At 39.7% G+C, this 23,848-nt stretch overlaps 1 protein-coding gene across 1 annotated transcript; it reads left to right on the forward strand.

Annotated features, from left to right (window-relative positions):
* The first annotated feature begins 886 nt into the window (after positions 1 to 886).
* On the forward strand, positions 887 to 20,274 carry LOC139449536 (zinc finger protein 330 homolog). Its single transcript, XM_071230974.1, has 10 exons — positions 887 to 1,101; positions 4,896 to 4,915; positions 5,336 to 5,406; positions 7,360 to 7,439; positions 11,054 to 11,180; positions 12,707 to 12,811; positions 15,733 to 15,779; positions 16,507 to 16,624; positions 17,883 to 18,017; positions 19,614 to 20,274. The coding sequence occupies exons 1-10, from the start codon at positions 982 to 984 to the stop codon at positions 19,727 to 19,729; spliced, it is 939 nt and encodes a 312-aa protein (XP_071087075.1). The 5' UTR covers positions 887 to 981; the 3' UTR covers positions 19,730 to 20,274.
* The last annotated feature ends 3,574 nt before the right edge of the window (positions 20,275 to 23,848 follow it).

Consider the following 23,848-nt stretch of genomic DNA (forward strand, 5'->3'; position numbering starts at 1 on the left):
GACGGGCCATTTTTGAAACCGCCTCCGAAACTTCTAAGAAAAAAATAATTATGCTTCAGGTTGTTGCCCCCCAAAATAAAAAGAATTGCCTGCCACAAAAATTTAATTGTTGCAGTTTGTTTTACTTTAAAATTAGTCTCACCCACAACCCCGAATAACCAATTGTCTGTCCCTTATTCCTGACAGTGTATCTAAACCTACAAGCAGAGAATACACACATTTATAACCTCGTGGAATGGAATTAGAAGACGTGTTCATGAGGACCACAAGTTCTTATCATCTCATGCCAAGAAATCACGATGGGATGAGATGACCATTTTACGAGCGCTTCCAACGGATCCGCGTTCCATAAATGTATTTTATTGATACATTTGAACATTGGTAATCCCATTTGAATAGGGATTAGAGGATGGGGTGAAAGATTTTGCACAAGTTGAGAGTTGAACTTGAAAATTGAATTTTATCATTCAGAAAATGACAGCTGTTCATCGTGCGATACATTTAATTGCGTGTTATTTGTAAGATAACCAATTATGTATTAAAAACCTGTAAGTAAACCTCATACTTATTCTTTGGGGCTCAATGTGAAACGATATTGAACATGATTATACAAATAATACCAAACGTGATAAACAAATAAATACTAAACTTTGATAAACAAGTAAAAAAATGGCCAAGATCTATGTTTAGGGGGAAAACGTTACACGTGGTTGTGATCGATGTCAAACCAAGCATTCATATACTATATTCATATTAATAAACATGATATTTGATCACAGTTGATCCGCGGAATAAATATGAACCCACTAAAAGAAGATAAATCATATACCCTATAATATATATTTTCCGGATTTTAAACTTTTCAACGTGACACTGGTTACTTCCGGCAAAAACACATGGTAGAAGTTGGTAGCAGATGATATGACAGCAGTGTAAACAGCGTTGTTTAACGGTACCTTAACAGCTTAGAACTTTGATACCATGCCTAAGAAAAAGACAGGAGCAAGGAAAAAGGCCGAAAAACAGAAGGAGAGACAGAGGGGTATAAGAAATGCCCAGTTCGAAAGACCGTTGGCAGATAGGCCATGTAATCAGTTAATGGTAAGAGTTAAAGGGGCACTGATCTAACGCAATTCCCCGGGACTGGTTGTTGCCTTTGTTATTGTTTTTTCCCAGTGAGTACCCGGATGTAGAGCAGAAATCTAGACTAGCTCGCGACCTCTGTTCCGCCATTCGTAAGCGCATCAGTCACTTTTATGGATACCGGTAGTAATAAGAGCGTATGGTCACATTGATCAACAAAATGAAATACAGTTTTCGAGATAATAAGGAAATGTAGGTATCTTTGTGGGTAGCATCGGTAATGGTGACGAAGTTTTGATAAGTCACTTGCTTGGTAATTTTGCGATTTTCGTTTACACTATTTTGACTTGCAACACAAAGTAAATATTTCACCTGAGCATTGCTTTTTTTTATAGTGTGTATATTTTTTTACTGTCAAAATGTGTAACACATTTATTAAACGTATAAATATTCAGTTATTTTACAAAGTGACTGAAAAACATTTCCATCTGTATTATTATGATAACGAATTCCAAACATTTTGATGTTTAATGTCATCACCAAGAGACTGAAAATGTTACATTGAAAAGTACATTTCTATGTTGTTTGGCTTCTAATCCTACATAATAATCTGTTGTGATGTTTGTAGGCCCTTTTGATCGTCTTAATCAATCTGGACAGATTTTTTAGTCAAAATGACTGAAATATTTACACATTTTATAAATTGCCTGAGAGAATCACATTTTACAAATTGACGGTAATCTATACACGCTTACAAAGGAAATGACCTGTGAAAACAACGTCTATCGCGCATTGAAGAATTTCCCAACCAAGACGTAGAGAAACAAGAAAGAATCGGTTCAAATGAAGGAAAACAAAATGCAAATACCATAATTACAACTTACCAAATTAATGTGTATAAATAGACTGCTTCCTTGTTCGAGGAATGAATATCCACACAAAGGAATAATGTGCCACTCATCTGCAGCTATACATAATAACTTATTCGATGTCACGTGTCTCTGTAACTATCAAATATTCTAAAAGATATATATCGTTTCGGGATATTATAACCAGTGTTCGTTTCTCAACTGATCACTTGGATTGTTTCAGGTGTTTCACATAGGTGTCAAGTCTCAAGGGTTGGCTGAGAAAGGCCACGTGACAACTATTTTCATTACGTCCACGGTTCCTAAAAAATCCACTGAGTTTGATAACAATGAGCAACCAATCAACGTATTATCAGTTAACCCTTTGACCAAAGTATGTTGTTTTTACATCGGCACTTCACGCCATGATATGAGTGTATTCCCTTTGTTTTAGTAAACCTAGACATGTAAACACTCACTTTTGACATATCCACTGTGCAAGATAACAGTGATTAATCAATCAACGTATTTTCTGTTAATCCTTTGATGACTAGGAACGATCCGTTGATTTACCTAAAAAAGTAAATCAACTGATCATTCATCTCTTGCTGGGCTGCCACGTGCATATTACATAACGCACATTTCACCTCACTTCAAACCTGGATTTAGATTGAATAATTACCCCAGACACAATAAATGCCAAATGAGAACCTTTGTCAGGTAATCTAAGTGGTGCTACCACTAATTGTACCTGTAATAAATTCATTAACTGAGCATCAAGTGAATGACGACAAATACACAAGTGTAGGGTTATACGAGAAAACGTGGATGACAACAAGGGAGTAGTAATCGTATTATCGACGCAATCCGAAATCCGAAAATGCTTTCACTGCAAGGATACTTTTTATTAGAATTAAACTATAACCATCTGGGGTATTTCCAAATGACGACTTCGATGAGCTCCGCCGTTCTTTTTGTCTGTTTGTTTAGGCTGAAGAAATTAATTAACATGCGCCCTTTGTCGAATCTTTATAGATCACATTTAACCAATCAGTGTTTATTCAAAAATGCGTAAAACAAATATTGCCTCCAGCCTCCAAGTTTATTTAGCTGTCCTTGCAGACGGTAGCCCAGTCTCTGGTCACGCTCACTTGCGTTGCGTATCATCCGGGTACTCACGGGGGAAAAAACAATAACAAAGGCAACAACCAGTCCGGGGAATGGCGTTAGATCAGTGCCCCTTTAAGAGCAGTTGAAGACACAGATACGTGGCCAATAACTGACCGTTGTTTTGTTCCCGGTAGATGCTTGTTGTCAGGTCATTATGTTCACTAAAGACCAAATCCAGTAACTAGTTTGTTGTCAAATCATTCTTTTTGCTAAAGACCAAATACAGTAACGAGCTTCTTGTCATGCTGTTCCTTTAAAATTGAGTAAATGACTTATCCAGTGTTTCTGGCACAATAATGTCTTTTTCTTTCCAAGTTTCCATGAAATGTGAACAAGCCAAAAGCCCTGAGATGGTCCAATGGATTCAGCTCACCCAAAACCAGGACAGGAGACAAAGTCCAACTAGGAAAACATACCCCAAGAAGGAAACGAATGGTGGCTATTAGTCGGTAGTTGTTTGGATACAAATGTATATGACAGGTCAAGAATAGAAAACATCATTGAACAAAATTGCCACATTTGACTCTCGGGTATACACGTTAAGATACTGTGAGAACAGTAAAGATACACGGAAACCAGTTTTCAAAATTCTTTCCTTCCAGAAATTGTTCAAAATATTTGTGTTCAATTCATACGCTGTCAGGATCCCCCCAATAGCCGGCATAATTTCCCCAGATGTTTTCATTGCGATATATGCCTTACTTGAAAACAGGCCCTGATATCTCAGATATCACATATGTTGCATCTGAAATATTACCACACTATTGGGGCATCGCTGATTGGTTACTCACCCAAATGAAGGCGGGGTTGGTGATGACTGGGTCACCCTCACCCTCTACATTGTTACAACATCAAACAGAGGACAAATAGCAACATTTTTATTGCATCTGTTGTAGTAATACAATGTAGAACAATGTTGACACAAAGAGGTACCCACATTCTGTGATCTGATTAAAATGTTTTGGCCCTTCAATTTCCGACATTTTCAAATGATAAAATAGATTCTGTGGCAGAAAGATTTTGTGCAGATGTGCTCTTCTCACTGAGTGGCGTGCTTGTCAGCCATTGGATAAAACAGTTACGTAACTGACCCTCAACAGTGTTTACAAAATATCAGCGAGCTATTGCACGACTTAGGGGCTCTGCCCCCTCGTGTCATCATGTTGTGTTTGTTTGTTTATTGTTTAATGCCACACTCAGCAGTATTCCAGCTATAGGATGGCGGTCTGTAAATAATCAAGCCTGGACCAGACAATCCATGATTGAAATCATGAACAAGAACTCACACATTTGGGATACAATCACATGCATCAACCAAGTCAGCAAGCCTGACCACACAATCCCGTCAGTCCTGACCATGATGAATTTTAAAATGTTATTATTTAGGATATATTTTTTCATATGCAGGGTTTGTGCATGAAATTGTATGTTTACACTACCTAATATGTGTCCCTGGAAGTCTGATGTGGCAATTGCTTTCAGTGAAGTTTGTATTTCTAGGATGGTAATAGATACATGTAACCAAACAACTACCTGCAAATTGTGTCTGTTTGACTCCTGTATAGGGTGCAGATTATTTGCCATATTTTGATGATTCATGGGTCACTTCACACTCCTACTTGATAGATGTTTCTTAATTGGACAGTCTAATGATATGGGGGTGAGCTGACCCTGTCAAGTCAGGATCCTGCAGGGTCTTGTCTTGTCGGCTGACCCCCTCACAGCTCTCTAGGCTAGAAATGATACCTGTTAATTTCAATCAATTGTCACTTAAACCCAGAATGTGTTTTTCAGGAATGTGACCACTGCAAAAGGTAAGTCAACTGATGTTTTTTATTATGTAAGGTAAACACTGCTGAATTCATGGACGTTTTTTCTCCTAGTCACATAATACAATACCTAAAAGATCAGTTCAAATTATGTGTGTGTGGGGTGGTTGGGGTAGGGGCAGGGGCAGGGGCAGGGGCAGGGGCACGGGCACGGGCACGGGCATGTATACCTGCATCATGCTATGCTGTCAGTATGTAAACATGAAGTGCCTCGAAAACTATGTAAACACGGTTATTCACTATAATGATGATTTTTTGGTGTGATGTTTCTGAGTAGCATCGCTATACCCTTATTTCAATCAATTCTGAGATAAAACAGTGACAGATATATCCTCCATAGTGGTCAGTCGTTTTAAAGCTTGCATGACACTTAAAAGTAAAAACTGATACTTCTCATGTTCACAGGAGTCAGAAGTCGAGGGCTTTCTGTTACTTCTGTGGCTCACTACAGAGGTTGCCTGTATGCGGAGCGTGTGGTGAGTAGATGGATGTCTATCTGTATACATGAAGTTTTGTTGGCCACAGTGGCATGTGATGATTGAATATCAAATCAGGGTATTATAGCAGGGTTGTGGAAACATCAAAATTGTGAACTTGTCCTGGACAAGTAAACATGAAAACTTATCGTGTCCAGATAATTGACCCAAATGGTGCTTTTGATGATAAAATTGATCACTTATCATGCTTATTGCCCATGTTTTTGTTTTAATATCAGTCTGGCTATTCCCACCCCAAAATTTTCCGTTTCCTGGTTGTAAACAATGGAAACCCTATTTTATGAGCAAACTTTGCGTAATTGGCTGTCTGGTACTCTGACGATCCAATCAGAGAGCATGCCCTAAAGTGGGATTGAAATCAGGACAAGGAAGTAGACAATACACTGCTGTCAGTTGTATTGGTCATACTCAAGCTATTTACACTTTTTCAAACAATGTTTAGTCCAAGGTAGAACTAAACTAAAGAGCTTTACTAGCCTGGGTAAAGATATCATGACCTTCTATTTGTAAAACTGTTTGTACTAACTTTGTACTAACCTGCAGGAACTTGTACTAGCCTGCAGGAATTTGTACTAGTCTGATGGAATTTGTACTAGCCTGCTGGAATTTGTACTAGCCTGCAGGAATTTGTACTAGCCTGCTGGAATTTGTACTAGCCTGCTGGAATTTGTACTAGCCTGCAGGAATTTGTACTAGCCTGCTGGAATTTGTACTAGCCTGCTGGAATTTGTACTAGCCTGCTGGAATTTGTACTAGCCTGCAGGAACTTGTACTAGCCTGCTGGAACTTGTACCAGGAACTTGTACTGGCCTGCTGGAACTTGTACCAGGAACTTGTACTAGCCTGCTGGAATTTGTACCAGGAACTTGTACTAGCCTGCTGGAACTTGTACCAGGAACTTGTACTGGCCTGCTGGAACTTGTACCATGAACTTGTACTAGCCTGCTGGAACTTGTACCAGGAACTTGTACTGGCCTGCTGGAACTTGTACCAGGAACTTGTACTAGCCTGCTGGAATTTGTACTAGCCTGCAGGAATTTGTACTAGCCTGCAGGAACTTGTACTAGCCTGCTGGAACTTGTACCAGGAACTTGTACTGGCCTGCAGGAACTTGTACTGGCCTGCAGGAACTTGTACTAGCCTGCAGGAACTTGTACCAGGAACTTGTACTGGCCTGCAGGAACTTGTACTGGCCTGCAGGAACTTGTACCAGGAACTTGTACTGGCCTGCAGGAACTTGTACCAGGAACTTGTACTGGCCTGCAGGAACTTGTACTAGCCTGCAGGAACTTGTACCAGGAACTTGTACTGGCCTGCAGGAACTTGTATTAGCCTGCTGGAATTTGTACTAGCCTGCTGGAATTTGTACCAGGAATTTGTACTAGCCTGCAGGAACTTGTACTAGCCTGTAGGAATTTGTACTAGCCTGCTGGAATTTGTACTAGCCTGCAGGAATTTGTACTAGCCTGTAGGAATTTGTACTAGCCTGCTGGAATTTGTACTAGCCTGCAGGAATTTGTACTAGCCTGTAGGAATTTGTACTAGCCTGCAGGAATTTGTACTAGCCTGCTGGAATTTGTACTAGCCTGCAGGAATTTGTACTAGCCTGCTGGAATTTGTACTAGCCTGCAGGAATTTGTACTAGCCTGTAGGAATTTGTACTAGCCTGCAGGAATTTGTACTAGCCTGCTGGAATTTGTACTAGCCTGCAGGAATTTGTACTAGCCTGCTGGAATTTGTACTAGCCTGCTGGAATTTGTACTAGCCTGCTGGAATTTGTACTAGCCTGCAGGAATTTATACTAGCCTGCAGGAACTTGTACTAGCATGGGATATTGGGCTACTGTTAAGTTCTAACAACAAGGACCATCTATGAATGTCTTCTGGTATGACATGGCTGCCCCTTGTGAGATAAGGTGTATGTTATTTCCAGGGAAGACCAAGTGTATGATGAAGTCGAGCGACTGTGTGATCAAGCATGCTGGCACATACACCACAGGGATGGCCATGGTGGTGAGTTGACTGACGAAATTGTTCTCATCAAATCAGGAACGAAGCGGAACATATTTATTTTACATTAGGATTTAAGATTTTGTTATGATCTTTCCAACAGTGATATTAGAATGTAGCCTGTGACTTTTCACGAGTCCAAGTTTGAGTCTATTACAAATGTTGAATCTTATCTTGGCTCACACCATACATTTCTTCCTTCCTCGATCCTGGTGTGGAAATGTCCTAGAACAAGTTTTTTGCTTCAAACAACACTTAAGCCCAACACATCCTAAACATCCGGTGCATGACGACCCTATGCGACCTGATCACCTGACATGCCCTGCCTTTCATTCTTTTTCTCATTGTGGGGACGTGTTTTGAGCTGTAGAGAATTACCTTTTTTTATCCCCCCGGCATATAATGCGGGGGGATATAGCGCTCAGCCAGTCTGTCCGTCTGTCTGTCCGTCCGTCTGTCTGTCCGTCCGTAATCATTTTCTTTTCCGGGGCAGTATTCCAAAACCATTCAGTGTATTTGATTAGTAGTGCCTTTTGATATTTTGGGATTTTTCTAATTTTTATTTTTTTATATTTTTATGGAATGAAGTTGGACATAGACTCAATTGGGGATGGGGTTCGTTTCCGGGGCAGAATCGAAAACCATTCGGTGTATTTAATCGAAACTTGGCAAAGCTATCAGGCACATACTGAAGTGGTGCCTTTTGATATTTTGGGATTTTAAGAATTTTTATTTTTTCAATTTTTATGGAAAGAAGTTGGACCTAGACTCCATTGGGGAACGGGTTCATTTCCGGGCCAGAATTCGAAAATCATTCAGTGGGTAAACAATGTATGCTTCTTAAAGAACATTCAACTGTTGACTCATTACATACAGAATTGCACATTTACTAGTGGTTACTTTACAGACAGCTGCCGGGGGGATATGTCATCTTTCTGATGACTCTTGTTCCAATCTTCCTCTAACCTATGCAACATATTAGACAGTTCACTGGAGAAACTGTAATCATACATTGTCGACAGTAGATCCTCACTCCATATGTTGTGACTGTCATGGCCAGTGCAAGTTGTCTAACAGATGCTCTCTGTGTAAACAGCTCTCCAAGGAAGCATTTCGCAGCTATATTCGCAATTGTCAGAAATGAGGCACAGGCCAGTGATCAAAGTCTTAATAAAAATATACAGAGCATGGCCCATTCGCTACTAAGAAACCTAAACGAGTTACTCCAGCAGCAGCACGAACCAACCAAACCATCTACCATCACATGGTTATCTGTGGAGGACAATACAGCCTCTGAGGATATTCCAGCCAAGACTATGACCACACCTGGTACACATGCGATTGACAGCGACCAGGTTAATATTTCCCCGCCAGCCACGGATCGTCGTCCAGTACCAGTGCCCAGACTTCATCCCCTGTACCCAACCAGGAGGAACAAAGTGGGGATGGGGTAGCCAATAGTGGTGTAACGATACGGCGATACAGTATTGTATCCCGATGCACAGCCCACGATACGATGCATCGATTTGGAAAACATGTATCGCGATACATACGATATTTTCATGACACAGTTTTACTTAATGAGTTTTGATGTTTTTCCCCCATGGAAAGACATTACCGTGCACGTAACACCGGAAATACCATGTCAACAAATCAATACTGAAGTTCGCAAATTATTCATGTAATTACACTGTCTGGCTATAAAAAGTGTTCTTTGTATATCTGGACTTATGTTTGTAACTTATTTCATTAATTTTATTCAAAATTCCTTTTAATATTGTTTTAATTAATTTCGGCGAAATCGTGTGTGAAGCGATCGGAAGATCGCACATCTCACCGTTATTAACAGCAATCACGGTCAGATTACCGCTATTGACGCCTTGAAACGAACTTTAGTTGACAGAGAATGGATACATGTATCATAAATGCCATACTTTGATTCGTTAAAAGTCATATTTGTTTTTGTTGGACGATTCTATGTCAACACGTAATTCTCGCGATCACGCGATCACGTGCACGGGAGCCTTGACGGTGACTGGTCAGACTGGTTCCATGTAAAAAATAACACCCGGCAATAGCGATCAGCTGCTTCGCTTAGGGTTATTATTATTTTAAATATGTTTAGTAAAAGCTAACAAGATATTGGAATATATTATTCCTGATAAAAAAAATAGTTTCAGATACAACTTTTGCCGATCCTTGCATTAAAATCCTGTAAAGATATATCATTGGGTGTGTCTTGACCGAATCACCGGTAGATTCCAAGAAAACGTGTGTACAGCTGATTGCTGTGTCCGGCTTAGTTTACGAGAAAATACACAAGGTAATCTTAATCCCTGGATATAAAACAATGCCTAGCTGAACAAAAAATACAATTTAAACGGTAAATCAACATGTCTGGTGATTTTTTATCTCAAATTTCGAATTTGTACTGACGAAGTTTCTCATCACCTGTTCGTTTGCCGGACTTCGCTGAAGGGGTACGGTGTAATTTTTTTCTGTGCATAATATTTAAATTTATTTTTTTTCCAAAATATTGAACCCGCTAGAGGGGGTGCACATTATACATGGGTGCGCACCATACTCAAGAAAATACGGTACTTTTAAACATGAAATACGTTTAACAATTTCAAAGCCAGTTTGTTGTTTCCGTAAAACATACTGTATTGCTGACAATTTGCTATAACAGTAAATAAACACCTTATATCTTCTTCAACTGTACTTGTCACATCTTTTAGAGAGCAGAAGACATCAACTTGGCTTAGCTTGTACCAGTAAACACTGTATCGTGATACGTATCGTATCGCGACCCCTGTATCGTTACACCTCTAGTAGCCGAGTCCTCACAGGATTTAGTTCTTGTAAGGCCCGAGATATCACAAGCCCAACCTCTGCATCAACACCACAAATTGCTGAGTATCTCTAGCTCTTGCGTTCTGCAAGGAAGCTCAAGGGATTGACATTGGCTTACATCAAGCAGCAATTGAGTCAGTTATTGCCACTACTATGACTTCTAAGATCTCCACGGTAGCAGAATTGCAAGCTCTCATTCAATCTTACAAACTTGCAGGTCAATCAACTTGATTTCGATCACCTCCTTGGGATCTTACGCAATTTATCTTCTGAGATTTTTGAACCTATAGAAGATAAAGATTTTGAACATGTCACCCGCAAGACCTTATCTTACTAGCACTAGCATCAGGGCATGCGTTAGTGATTCACGTTCTTGATGTCTACAGGGTCCAACTGCATCGCCAAGACCCAAATTCCTGGACAACCAGATCGTTTAAGCGTATGTTAACATGGTTAGTCATGCCAAAGGCCTGGTTCGTTTTCACCAACGTGTGAAGCCCTTTTTTGTAGTCCCCTGCTGTGATATTGCTTGAATATTGCTGAAAGCGGTGTTATACTTAACTCATTCATACACTGTTCGGTCTAGTAAGCTCAGCTAATGAAGTGGCCGTATTTATTTATTAAAATCAACTGAAAATGGTACTACAAGCAACGTTTACTTTTCAAACAGACTGTTAGAATGGTACTTAAGTGAACTTCATTAGATTCATAAACCATAGTATGTTGTGAGATAAGTTTATCATTTCTGTGTTTCTTCATTGCAGGGTGCAATCTGTGATTTCTGTGAGACGTGGATCTGCCACGGTCGGAAGTGTCTACAGACTCACGCCTGTATCTGCCCCCTCACAGAAGCAGACTGTATAGAGTGTAGGAGAGGTGTCTATGATCATGGTAAGGCCGCAGACCCTTCTCTGTTCAAAATAAGGCCTTTTAGTCCGATTTGATTTGTCGTCACTTAGACAATTTCTCTAAAGGAGCATGCATCATCCAAGACCCGTGAAGATCTGGGATAGAATAGGTCTTCAGCAACCCATGCTTGCCGTAATAAGGTGACTATGCTTGTCATTAGAGGCGACTAACGGGATGGAGTGGTCATGCTCGCTGACTTGGTTTGAAGCATGTCATCGATCCCAATTGCATGGATCGATGCTCATAATATCAGTCACTGGATTGTCTGGTCCACACTGCCGTCATATAGCTGGAATATTGCTGAGTGCTGCGTAAAACAACAAAATAACCAACCAACCATCATCTGAACTAATCAGCTAATCACTGTGGAGGATTCTAAATTATCAGTATGGGTGAGCAAAGCATGCGGGGCAGATGATCGTAACTCCCATACTTTAACATAGGCTTACCATAGTTAAGATCGCTTTGTGCAAGTGGGCCCTGGTTGCCTGTCTGTCCGTGTCCATTGGTAGGAGCATTTCCTCTGAGTCTTAACTTTGTATGCATGATTCCAGCTATTGCGTCTCTAAAACTTGCTCACAGAAATCTGATCCAATTTAAACATGTTAAGTGTGGATGCCATTATTTCTTCATTGTTCAGGTGAGCTTCAGAGGCTTTCTGTTTCCCCCATGTGGTGAATTATGTTGGATAAATCTCTTGTTCAAGGCATGTTAGATGTAACACAAGTGTTTTTGTTGAGGATAAACATGAAGAGTACTTGGTTGGTTTGTACCAGCACAACTCGTGTCCATGTGACCAACTACACTGTGGCGCATCCTACTCAGGAACCATGCCTACAGTGTTGCTATGAGGCGATACCTGGTGTGCTGTTAACCCCATTTATCCCATCACCGATGCCATTGGAATATTAGTCTTTCTTTTCATTAGTCCACTAAAATGATCTGCCTTCAGTTGCCGTTTAGTAAATGGTAAAACATTTAGATTTAGGAAATGTAACTAGTTGTTACTGCATTTTACTTGTCTTGGACCTGGAAACTTTTGTTTATTTTGAACCCTGTTGGGGGAATTTGTCCAGTGATCTAGGGTTCTGTAATCTGTTTTGCAGAGTTATGTCCCTTAAGCATGCAAGGATCTGCTGATCATTGGTTTACCCTGATTATGATTCTTGGTATATCAGCATATCCACGCTTGTATGCTAATAAGGTCTCTTCATGTTGAAAAATAGTTAATTACACTGCAATGTGTATGTCTGAGCTACATCAAGTTTCTCCAAGGTGATTACAGGCTAGAATTGGAGGTTGAATGCTTGTCAGCGTACCTTAATGGCATGGGATTTCTCTTGATATCAACCTATGGTTTGTCTAGCCCAGTCTCAGATTATTTACAATGAATATGGATTCTGAGTAACATGTGAACAAATAGAAGACTGCCTAAGGAATACCAATTTTAGTGCAATCATGACCATTCTTATATGATTCTGTTTAAATGTTATGTTTGAATATTTCAGGTGGTCGAATATTTAAGTGTTCATTCTGTCATAATTTCCTGTGTGAGGATGACCAATTTGAACACCAGGCTAGCTGCCAAACCCTGGAGTCCGAAAACTATAAATGTAAGCCATGTTTACAGCATTCAAAACCATGTTTACAGCATTCAAAACCATGTTTACAGCATTCAAAGCCATGTTTACAGCATTCAAAACCATGTTTACAACATTCAAAGCCATGTTTACAGCATTCAAAACCATGTTTACAGCATTCAGAACCATGTTTACAGCATTCAAAGCCATGTTTACAGCATTCAAAGCCATGTTTACAGCATTCAAAACCATGTTTACAGCATTCAAAGCCATGTTTACAGCATTCAAAGCCATGTTTACAGCATTCAAAACCATGTTTACAGCATTCAAAGCCATGTTTACAGCATTCAAAACCATGTTTACAGCATTCAAAGCCATGTTTACAGCATTCAAAGCCATGTTTACAGCATTCAAAACCATGTTAACAACATTCAAAGCCATGTTTACAGCATTCAAAACCATGTTTACAACATTCAAAACCATGTTTACAGCATTCAAAACCATGTTTACAACATTCAAAACCATGTTTACAGCATTCAAAACCATGTTTACAGCATTCAAAACCATGTTTACAGCATTCAAAACCATGTTTACAACATTCAAAGCCATGTTTACAACATTCAAAACCATGTTTACAGCATTCAAAGCCATGTTTACAACATTCAAAGCCATGTTTACAGCATTCAAAACCATGTTAACAACATTCAAAGCCATGTTTACAGCATTCAAAACCATGTTTACAACATTCAAAACCATGTTTACAGCATTCAAAACCATGTTTACAACATTCAAAACCATGTTTAAAGCATTCAGAACCATGTTTACAGCATTCAAAGCCATGTTTACAACATTCAAAGCCATGTTTACAACATTCAAAACCATGTTTACAGCATTCAAAGCCATGTTTACAACATTCAAAGCCATGTTTACAACATTCAAAGCCATGTTTACAGCATTCAAAACCATGTTTACAGCATTCAAAGCCATGTTTACTGCATTCAAAGCCATGTTTACAGCATTCAAAACCATGTTTACAGCATTCAAAACCATGTTTACTAGTGGTAGGACGATACTCCGATGCATCGGTGGATCGCAGTATTCTACTCCCGATACAAGTATCGATGTTAGTGAACACTAAGTACAAACTATCGATTCATACCTAAAATGTTTTCTATAATGGCTGTTACACCAAACACTAATTAGTTGTGTAAAAGTAAATATTTTCATCCGTTGCGCCGTACTTAACAGTGCCAGCTGTAAATCGTCAGTGTGCCAGGTATTTGACTATCCTGTCTATGAAAAAGATGGCTTACACACCACAGAAAAGAGCACTTACAAGTATTGTGGAATGTATTAGATCGGGAACAAGGTATCGTGATACATATCGGATCGCACAGTTGGTGTATCGTCCCAGCCCTAATGTTTACTGCACCAGACAGGGTTTGACTGAAGATCCTGTACACATTCAAAACAAGAATGGATGCAAATAATATCCACAGCGGATGAAACTATGTATGAATATTGGAATGAGAGGGATTTTTTGTATTGAAGCATGTATAATTAATTATCTGATGTTTCTATTGAGAAATACAATCAATGTTTGGACAGACCATGTCCGATGTTCTTCAATCTAGCAAGGAAATGCCCATCTGTAACAAGCTTAGGGCGTCACACACACTTTGTGTTTCATTTCATGGTACAGTAGTAGTCCTGGGACCCTCAAGGTGTATTACCAAAGGTCACCAGGAGTCACCAATGTATACACCAGGGTACCCGTGGAGATCCGGGGTAGAATAGGTCTTCAGCAACCCATGCTAGCCGTAAAAGGCGACTATGCATGCCGTAAAAGGTGACTCTGCTTGCCGTAAAAGGCGACTATGCTTGTCGTAAGAGGCGACTAAGAGGATTGGGTGGTCAGGGTCACTGACTTGGTTGATGCATATTGTCATATATATCCCAATTGCATTGATTGATGCTCATAACATCAATCACTGGATTGTCTGGTCCAGACTCAATTATTTACAGACCGCCCTCATATAGCTGGTATATTGCTGAGTGCAGCGTTAAATAACAAACAAACAAACATACAAGGGTCAGTTGAACTTTTTGTACTTGGGTCTTTGACCCTGCAAAGACTCATTTCCTATAACTTAAAAGTGCTCCAAGACCAACTTTTAGACCAATCTGTAAGTAATCTTTACAAGCACACCAAACACATACAATACAGTCTATATTTTCTTGTGTATAGTACAGATCATTTAACAGAAAGCGGTAGCGCTGAACTAAGGGTACATACTTGCCTGGTGTCTTTCAGTGTTTGAACTAAGTTTCTTCAGTAGCGCTCAATCTCTGAGAACACATTTAGATCACTGTGTGTGGTTTTGATAACTCCCCCACCCCAAACCACCATGGGTACTTTATTTGATAGGCATTTCTTAGTAGTTGATGGATGACAAAGTAGACAAAACATGTATGGATAACAACTTCTTTGTTATACAGTAATAGCGATGCAAACTGTTGTAATTTGAATGTGGTTCTACTCCAGTCGGATGAGGCTGTGGATGGTGTTGATTGCCATGTCTCAATGGTAGGCAGTGGATAATTTGTTTGATAGGCATTTCTTAGAACTTGACAGATGACAAAGTAGACAAAACATATGGATAACAACTTGTCATTACCCTGAATAAGGATCTATAACAAAACATTGCTATTACAGTATAATAAAGAAATTGTTATCCATAAATTTTGTGTCTACTTTACTGTGGGTAATGATTGTGGCAAATATGACATATGGATTCTTTTGGAGACCATTCTTTGTGTTTTTGACCGAAATGTGACCACCATACTGCTGACAGCTATGTTCGTGATGTGATGAGAGTTTTAAGTTAAGTAATTTTTATGTTTGTTAATTTGACAGTTCCCTTTCTCATCTTTCCCGTGGGTTCTTCTTGCAGGTCTTTCTTGTAACAAGCTGGGGCAGTTTTCCTGTTTACGGTGTAAGGTAAGAGGAGGTCACCGTTAGACTTCAGGCATGTTGTCACATTGTTGGTGTCAGTTACTCCGACTGTGAAAAAGACAGTATGTCCAGTTTTGGCCCTACCTTGTTCCAAAACAATGACGGGGTGGTGGGGTAGCCTAGTGGTTCTTCATGCTAAAGGTCCGGTTTGCTTTCCCACATGGGACCACCTCCGTGGTTTAGTGGTAGAGCGTCCGCCCTGAGAGCGGAAGGTCCAGGGTTCGATCCCCGGCCGCGTCATACCAAAAGACGTTAAAAGATGGTACTTGTTGTTACCCTGTATGGCGCTCGGCATTAACAGGCTTAAACAAGGACTGGTCGGCTCGGAGTCAGTATACTGTGTATGAGTGGGATATTCATGTTAAACTGCGGCATGGTATCTCAGTGAGCTAGCACTATAAATCGGCATTAGTCCGGACTAGTACAAGCAGCCATACAAACACACACACGTACATGCACGTCGCTATGTAAGTGCAATAATCTTGGACGCGACGTTAAACCCCATTTCACCTCACCTTTCCCACATGGTTCCATGTTTAAATCCATTTCTGGAGGTCCCCGGCTGTGATATTACTGGAGTATTGCTAAAAGCCGTGTAAAAGCAAACTCACTAAAAAGACACAATTCATGTCACCCACTGATGACGAGATATCCATCACTTTCCTACACGATGTATCACTGTTAACTAGTGTTGTGATGTTGGTTCTTCCAGACTTGCTACTGTGATGACCATGTGAGAAGGAAAGGCTTCAAGTACCCCAAGGGTCAGGCCATACCCTGCCCCAAGTGTGGCTACGAGACCGCGGAAACCAAGGAGCTGTGCATGTCCAGTGAGTATGGGCCCACAGGACACAGGGCTGTGGCCTCATGTGCAACATGTGCTTGGCTGAGTAACGCTCCCTTGCCGACTATTGACATGCAACAGACCCCGTGAAGATCCGACCCCTGAAGATCCGGGGTAGAATAGATCTTCAGCAACCCATGCTTGCTGTAAAAGGCGACTATGCTTGTCATAAGAGGCGACAAACAGGATCAGGTGGTCAGGCTCGCTGACTTGGTTGATCCATGTCATCCATCCCAATTGTGTGGATCGATGCTCATGATATTAATCACTGGATTGTCTGGTCCAGACTCGATTATTTACAGACCACCGTTATATAGCTGGAATATTGCTGAGTGCGGCGTTAAACAACAAACCAACCATAAAGATCTGCGTTAGAATAGGTCTTCAGCAACCAATGCGACTATGCTTGTTGGATGGTCAGGCTCACTGACTTGGTTCATGCATGTCATCGTATCCCAAATGCATAGATCGATGCTCATGATGTCAATTACTGGATTGTCTGGTCCAGACAATGTTATTATTTGACTGCCGTCATATAGCTGGAATATTGCTGAGCGCAGTCTGGTTCAGACATTCAAACAAACAAAACACATTTGCAGTATATCAAGATCTGACTATTGATATGCAGCATATTTACATCCAACTATTGAAATACTGCAGATCAAGATCTGACTATTGATTTGCAGCATATAGACATCTAGCTATTGATATGCAGCATGTCAAGATCAGACTATTGTGATATGCAGCATATCAACTTCAAACTATTGAAATACAGCACCTCAAGATCCGACTATTGATTTGCAACATATAGACATCAAACTATTGATATGCAGCATGTCAAGATCAGACTAATGTGATATGCAGCACATTGACATCAGACTATTGATTTGCAGCATATCAACTTCAAACTATTGAAATACAGCACATCAAGATCCGACTATTGATTTGCAACATATAGACATCTAGCTATTGATATGCAGCATGTCAAGATCAGACTAATGTGATATGCAGCACATTGACATCAGACTATTGATATGCAGCATAGTGAGATCCGACTTTTGCGATATATATCCTTAGTGTGTTGTCCCAGCTCTAAGCCTACCTGGATTACACCAAAGTGGTAATACTGATGTAGCTAGACAATAAAGGAAGATGTCAAGTAACTCACTCACTCACTCACACTGTCAAATACGTGTTTGACTGAGCAGCATTCAGTAGTACCACAACATACGTTTGTGTTGCAGCCCGTCGCTATGTGTACGGCCGGCAGCAGGAAGATGATGGAGATGGGGGCTACGGTGGCTATGGGGCTTCAGGGTTCTCCTTTGGTGGCTACGGCATCAGCAGTTCCGGGGGGTACGACCAAGACGATGATGATGGTAGGTGCAGAGTAACTAGGGCACATGAACTGATGCTATGCAACATTAGAAACACTTTGGTCTGAGGAACAAACTAATATTAGGATGGTGCAGTATGTGCTGTTGTAGATGAAGCGATTTCACATATAACTGGCAGCATATGCTAGTTTCCCATACAGAAAAGAGAACTCTAAAATGTTTCATGAGGTCTTGTCTTTAGGTAGTTTAATAGTTTCAGTGTTGGCTTATCAAATTCAAGACAGGTTCAATTTAGCAAAGGGCATAAAATATTTATGTAAAATAGATATTATTTCTTTTTGACAATAGGACAAAATTGTTCAAGAAGATAGAATTGTGAACTCATTTCCAGGAAACTTTGAGACCTGATTCGATTTGCGATTTGCTCTTTTTCTTTGCTAGGTGATAAATAACTATGTCTTCCCCCCTCCCCAACACCCCCATGATGGTAGGGTTTGTTTCTGGGCCATAACTTGAAAACCTTTTCAACGATAGTTGCCATATGTATTGTCATCAGCTTAACTGGTGCCTTTTGCTAGTTTGAAATTTTTCTAAATTTTATTTTGTTACGTGTATGGAAACAATTTCAAATTAGTCTCAAACAACTCTTGTCTTTGTTTCCGAGCCATAACAATCCGACTAATGAATATTTTTGCATTAAACTATACATATGCAATGACCACATGCTCAACCAGATCAGAATTTTGTCAGATTTTAATTTATTTAATTTCTTGTGTTTCCAATGAAACAATTTGGAAATTCTTATCAGGTTTTTCAACTACGTATAAAGCTACTGATTATTCGTTATGGGAACATCTACCCGCACAATACAATCTGTCGTCCATACTGCTGTTACACGTTCAATAGTAGTCTGTCTTACAGACCCTGATACAAATATATAACAAATACAGCCCATGCAAGTCTATAATGTTTGGCAAGTCTAGATCACTGCAGTATCTGAGAATGAAGAGAGTCACTTGGCTCCTTTTTATTATATTTTTATTAAGATAACTGAACAACTGTTTTTTTCTGTATGATATGTTCATTTCAGAGACTAGATGATAGTCTAGTTCAATAGTGTTATCTGCCATAAAGAGACAACATGGCATCAACTCTATTACTGCTTCATAAAAGCATTAATCAGAAATCTGTACTTGTATTTTTATGCTGTTATTCCTTTTTTATTTGTAAACATTTATAGTAACAACTTTAACTAATGTATCAATTAAGAGGATGGGGGAGACATGGTTTTATCAGTAAACACACATTCTAGTTTCATTTATATTCAGATGAGACTAAAGGAATAAGTGTATATTTCAAGAGTAATTTAACTTAACTAAAATGAAATATACTCGAGTTGTTCGACACTGTACTTGTTTGACATTACAATGATCAGGGACCTGTTCCACGAAGTGATCTTAGACGATCGACACTCTCATGCTTTAACATAGATGTAAGGCAGTCAAAGCACCATGATTGCTTTGTTGAACAGGGCTTAAATATTCCTTTGAACTTCAGACTTATTAACTGATATCATGTTTTCATGCTAATGAAATGCTTTGAACAAGTATCTTAACAATTACTTCTAATGCTTGGTAGATGATGAAGACTATGAAGACGACGATGATGACGAAGATGATGATGATGAGGAGGATGAAGACGAAGATGATGAGAAAGTTGCCAAGGATATTGAAAAGCTAAATGTCAAAGAATGAACTGTCAGAGTCATAGTGACAGGACTGACAACATCACTCAACACCCAGAGACCTTTAATTTACCAAAGTTTGGAAGTGAATGAGACTTTGACTTAAACTGAAAGTCTTGCCTCAATTGGCAAAAAACGAGTGAGTGAGTGAGTATGGTTTTACGCCGCTTTTAGCAATATTCCAGCAATATCACAGCGGGGATCACCAGAAATGGGCTTCACACATTGTACCCATGTCAGGAATCGAACCCGGGTCTTCGGTGTGACAAGCGAACGCTGGCAAAAAACGAAACATCACTGACAAACTAATGAACTAAACAGGTCGAGGTGGATACTGATTAGTGAGAAGACATTTAGCAAAGACAGATCAGCTGTGTGACTTGATTACATAGGATTCATGTAAATAACACCGTGGAATAACACTGCAATAGGAAAGAAGAATCCCATTGAAGGGGGAAATCATGTTGACTGAAACATACTTAAACACTGTGATCGAGATACTATGATGACAAAGTACAAAATAAAACATGCTTTTGAGCAAGGTGTTCATTATATTTCTCAGCCTCTGGTTACATGCCCTTCATGAAGACTAGAACAGTGATAGCAATGTCCACATGAAGAGAGAATTGAGTGTAGTGTTGGAAAACAGCTGCCTGCCTGCTGGCCAAATGCCAGTGACTTTTAAGTTGGGCTAGTAACATTTCCGTAGGGCTAGTAACATTTCCGTAGAGCTGGCTTGACTGTCCAGTTGAAAACCATAGTCAATACATATTTTTTTCTACGAATCAAGTCAGTTAAGGCATCATTTAATGTCATAACTGCTGTCATTTTGTTTTCATTTCGCATATTAGTGGAAGTGTTTTTGGCTAGTAAAATATGACAAGGCATTGCAACATTGTTAACAAGCTCTCCCATTCTCATTAAGATCAGATCTTAGTTCTCGCTACCGCTAAACAAAGATCTGATACATCCCATTATGGGTCACGTCAGACCGACCTTGCGCGAACTTTGATCGACCAATGGAATGACCAATCAGAAGGCAGCTTTCTCGTGCTTTACGGCACAAATTTCAAATTGGCGACTATGCTTCTAAGCATATTTTGACAAATTCTCGATATTTCATTTCGCATATTAGTGGAAGTGTTTTGGGCTAGTAAAATATGACAAGGCATTGCAACATTGTTAACAAGCTCTACCATTCTCATTAAAATCAGATCTTAGTTCTCGCTACCGCTAAACAAAGATCTGAAGACATCCCATTATGGGTCACGTCAGACTGACCTTGTGCGAATTTTGACCGACCAATGGAATGACCAATCAGAAGGCACAAATTTCAAATTGGCGACTACGCTTCGAAACATATTTTGACAAATTCTCGATTACAAATTTGAAACCTGAACAAAACAACATTCTGGAATGACTAATAGATGGCCTAGATTGTAAGGATTCAGTCGTTAGACCCGTAACTATCGTTCGGAATACCCCATGTTAAAGTTTTCGAGATTGCATGATTAGAAATCACATTGCGACTGTCACTTTCATAATCTGGTAAGCGATGCATTGAATGGTCGAATGAAAGGTCATCCTGACGTGACCCCTTATTTGATGTCTACAGATCTTTGTTTAGCGGTAGCCAGAACTAAGATCTGATTTTAATGAGATTGCAAGCTCTCCTGGCCAGTGAACTTTGGAAACTAATACCTACACTGAATGAGTGGATGAACAGCGGGAGCACCTGTCCATACATGAAACTTCTATGTTGGCCTGATTCAGCTTGTCTATTTCCGCCCATCACCTTTCCTGGGCCCACTTGCACAAAATGATCTTAGCGCTACAAAAATCGTAAGTCCCATACTCTAACATGGCCCTGGTCATCTAGCCAGTCCTCTTCATTGGTTGTGATTGTATTAATCTATTGCCAATAGGAACTCTCATCTAGTGCCTATCATACATGGGGTTTGTGGATAAGGCATGGATGGATACCAGGGTCCGATTCCCCATATGGGTACAATGCGTAAAGCCCATTCTGTTTCCTTCCTACTTATAGTCGTAGCTTGATTATAAAAAAAGGAGTGTAAAGCCATTTTGACCCTACACAAGGAGCTGCTTCAAAATTGTTCAACCTGACAAAGAGAGCTAGACATGGCTACTAGTCCGTTTGTCTGAGACTAGTTAAAATCCAGAGGGACTAAATGGACTAGTTGTTTTCTACCAAAACCTATTTTACATCATCCCCACTACTCAGAAATGAGCTGCAGACTAGTTGGATTTGACCAACAGTGTCTGCCCTCACACACACACACACACACACACACACACACACACACACACAAATGGTGAGGGTAAATAAGTCTGTTGGCAAATAAGCACACTGTTCTGAGGAACCTTTCTGATTGTGGTAGATTCATGAGAGACGAGTTACAAATTTTACAAATACACCGCTCCAAGATGAACCCAAGTCACAGGAACTCGTTTTTGGTCAGTAAATAAAAATATATACCCGCTGTCTAGTCTTGTGTACTTATATATAGGGGTCTTATATTTTTATTTACTGACCAATAACTCGTTTGCTCCTGTGACCCAGGTCCAGTAATTTTTTTTCTAATACGGCAAGATAGTTAATACTAGCAACTATACTGAGACTATAATTTACTACAAGTTCAAGTTGTCTCTGTGAGACTGGAATATTTAGAGGCTGCTGTGATACAGCTGGAATATTGCTGACTACTGTGTAACACAACAAGCAGTTATGGCTGTCTGTAGTGAAAGTGTGTTTGCCCATCAGACAGTTATAGTGACCTTGTCACAACATGTTGTCATGCTTGCCGTAAAAGGCAACTAACAGGATCAGGTGGTCAGGCTTGCTGACTTGGTTGAGACATGTCATTGTATCCCAATTGTGTAGATCGATGCTCATGATGTCAATCACTGGATGATTTAGATTCTTTACAGACCACCATCATATAGCAGGAATATTGCTGAGTTAACAACAAACAAACATGGCAGGCTGTACAGTTTAAATATGTCCCCTGAAACAACAAGGGATATGATGCTGGAGTTTTCACATACCCCCCATCAATCTAAGATGTTTTTCATTTCCAACAAGTCCAGAATCTCAGAAACCACTGGGTTTTAAGTGCTGAAAATGACTCCTATATAGTATGTGGCAAGCATACTGAACTGTAATTTAAGCTCATAATATAACCATTTACATATTATCATGTTTAGGTGTGTCTTTCAAAATGAAAAATTCCGAAAAATGAATCTTGCTAAAAAATCTAGTATTACCGCAATTTCACATCCAACTGGAAAAAGTGCTGTTGTGCCCAGTAATCTTTTTGTAAATTACTGCAAAGTCACAAGAAAGTTATTTGTATAACATGGAAAAAACAGAGCACCCCATTCCCACATTTTGTGAAAGCCCCCAAAACTTTCCCATCTGCAGCCTGCTGCCTCTGTGGTCTAGTGGTAGAGTGTCTGCACGGAGAGTGAAAGATCAGAGGTTCAAATTCTGGCCGTGTCATACAAAAAGACGTTAAAAGATGGTACTTGTTGTTACCCTGCCTGAGGCTGGCATTAAGGGGCTAAAAGTCAAAAGTTGACTTGGAACATTGCATATAAGGCATAATTGTAACAATGAAAAAGTTGCATGTGCTAGTCATTGAAAGTAGGTCAATGTGACCTGTCATGCAATTGTAGTCAAATATAACAACTACATATATAAGATTTAAAATCATATCTGAAGCAATAAGCATTACAATGAAAATGGCAAATGCCATTCACTGTGATCTTGGCCTCATAAAAAGTTAAGGCATGACCTTTGTGATCTCAACCCTGCCCTATAAGAAATACCTTTAAGCATCCCCATGTCCATGAGGCTGCATAATTACTGTATGTCTGTTGTATAAACACTCATAGTTTAGTGCATATCTTAACTTAGACCACTTCTGTGATCTAGTGGATAGAGCGTTTGCTAGAGCGAAAGGTCAGTGGTTCGATCCCTTGTCATATCAAAAGACCCTAATTTCAAAAGATTTGATCGATAATGCAAATATTCAGGTAAGCTTCAGTCCTTGTGTCTCTATCTTGTAACCATGGTAACAGTTCCTTGGGTTTAAATTTGCAGTTT

Source organism: Haliotis cracherodii, unplaced genomic scaffold (genome assembly GCF_022045235.1).
Source record: "Haliotis cracherodii isolate W230 unplaced genomic scaffold, xgHalCrac1.p SCAF_8, whole genome shotgun sequence".
NCBI lineage: Eukaryota > Metazoa > Mollusca > Gastropoda > Lepetellida > Haliotidae > Haliotis > Haliotis cracherodii.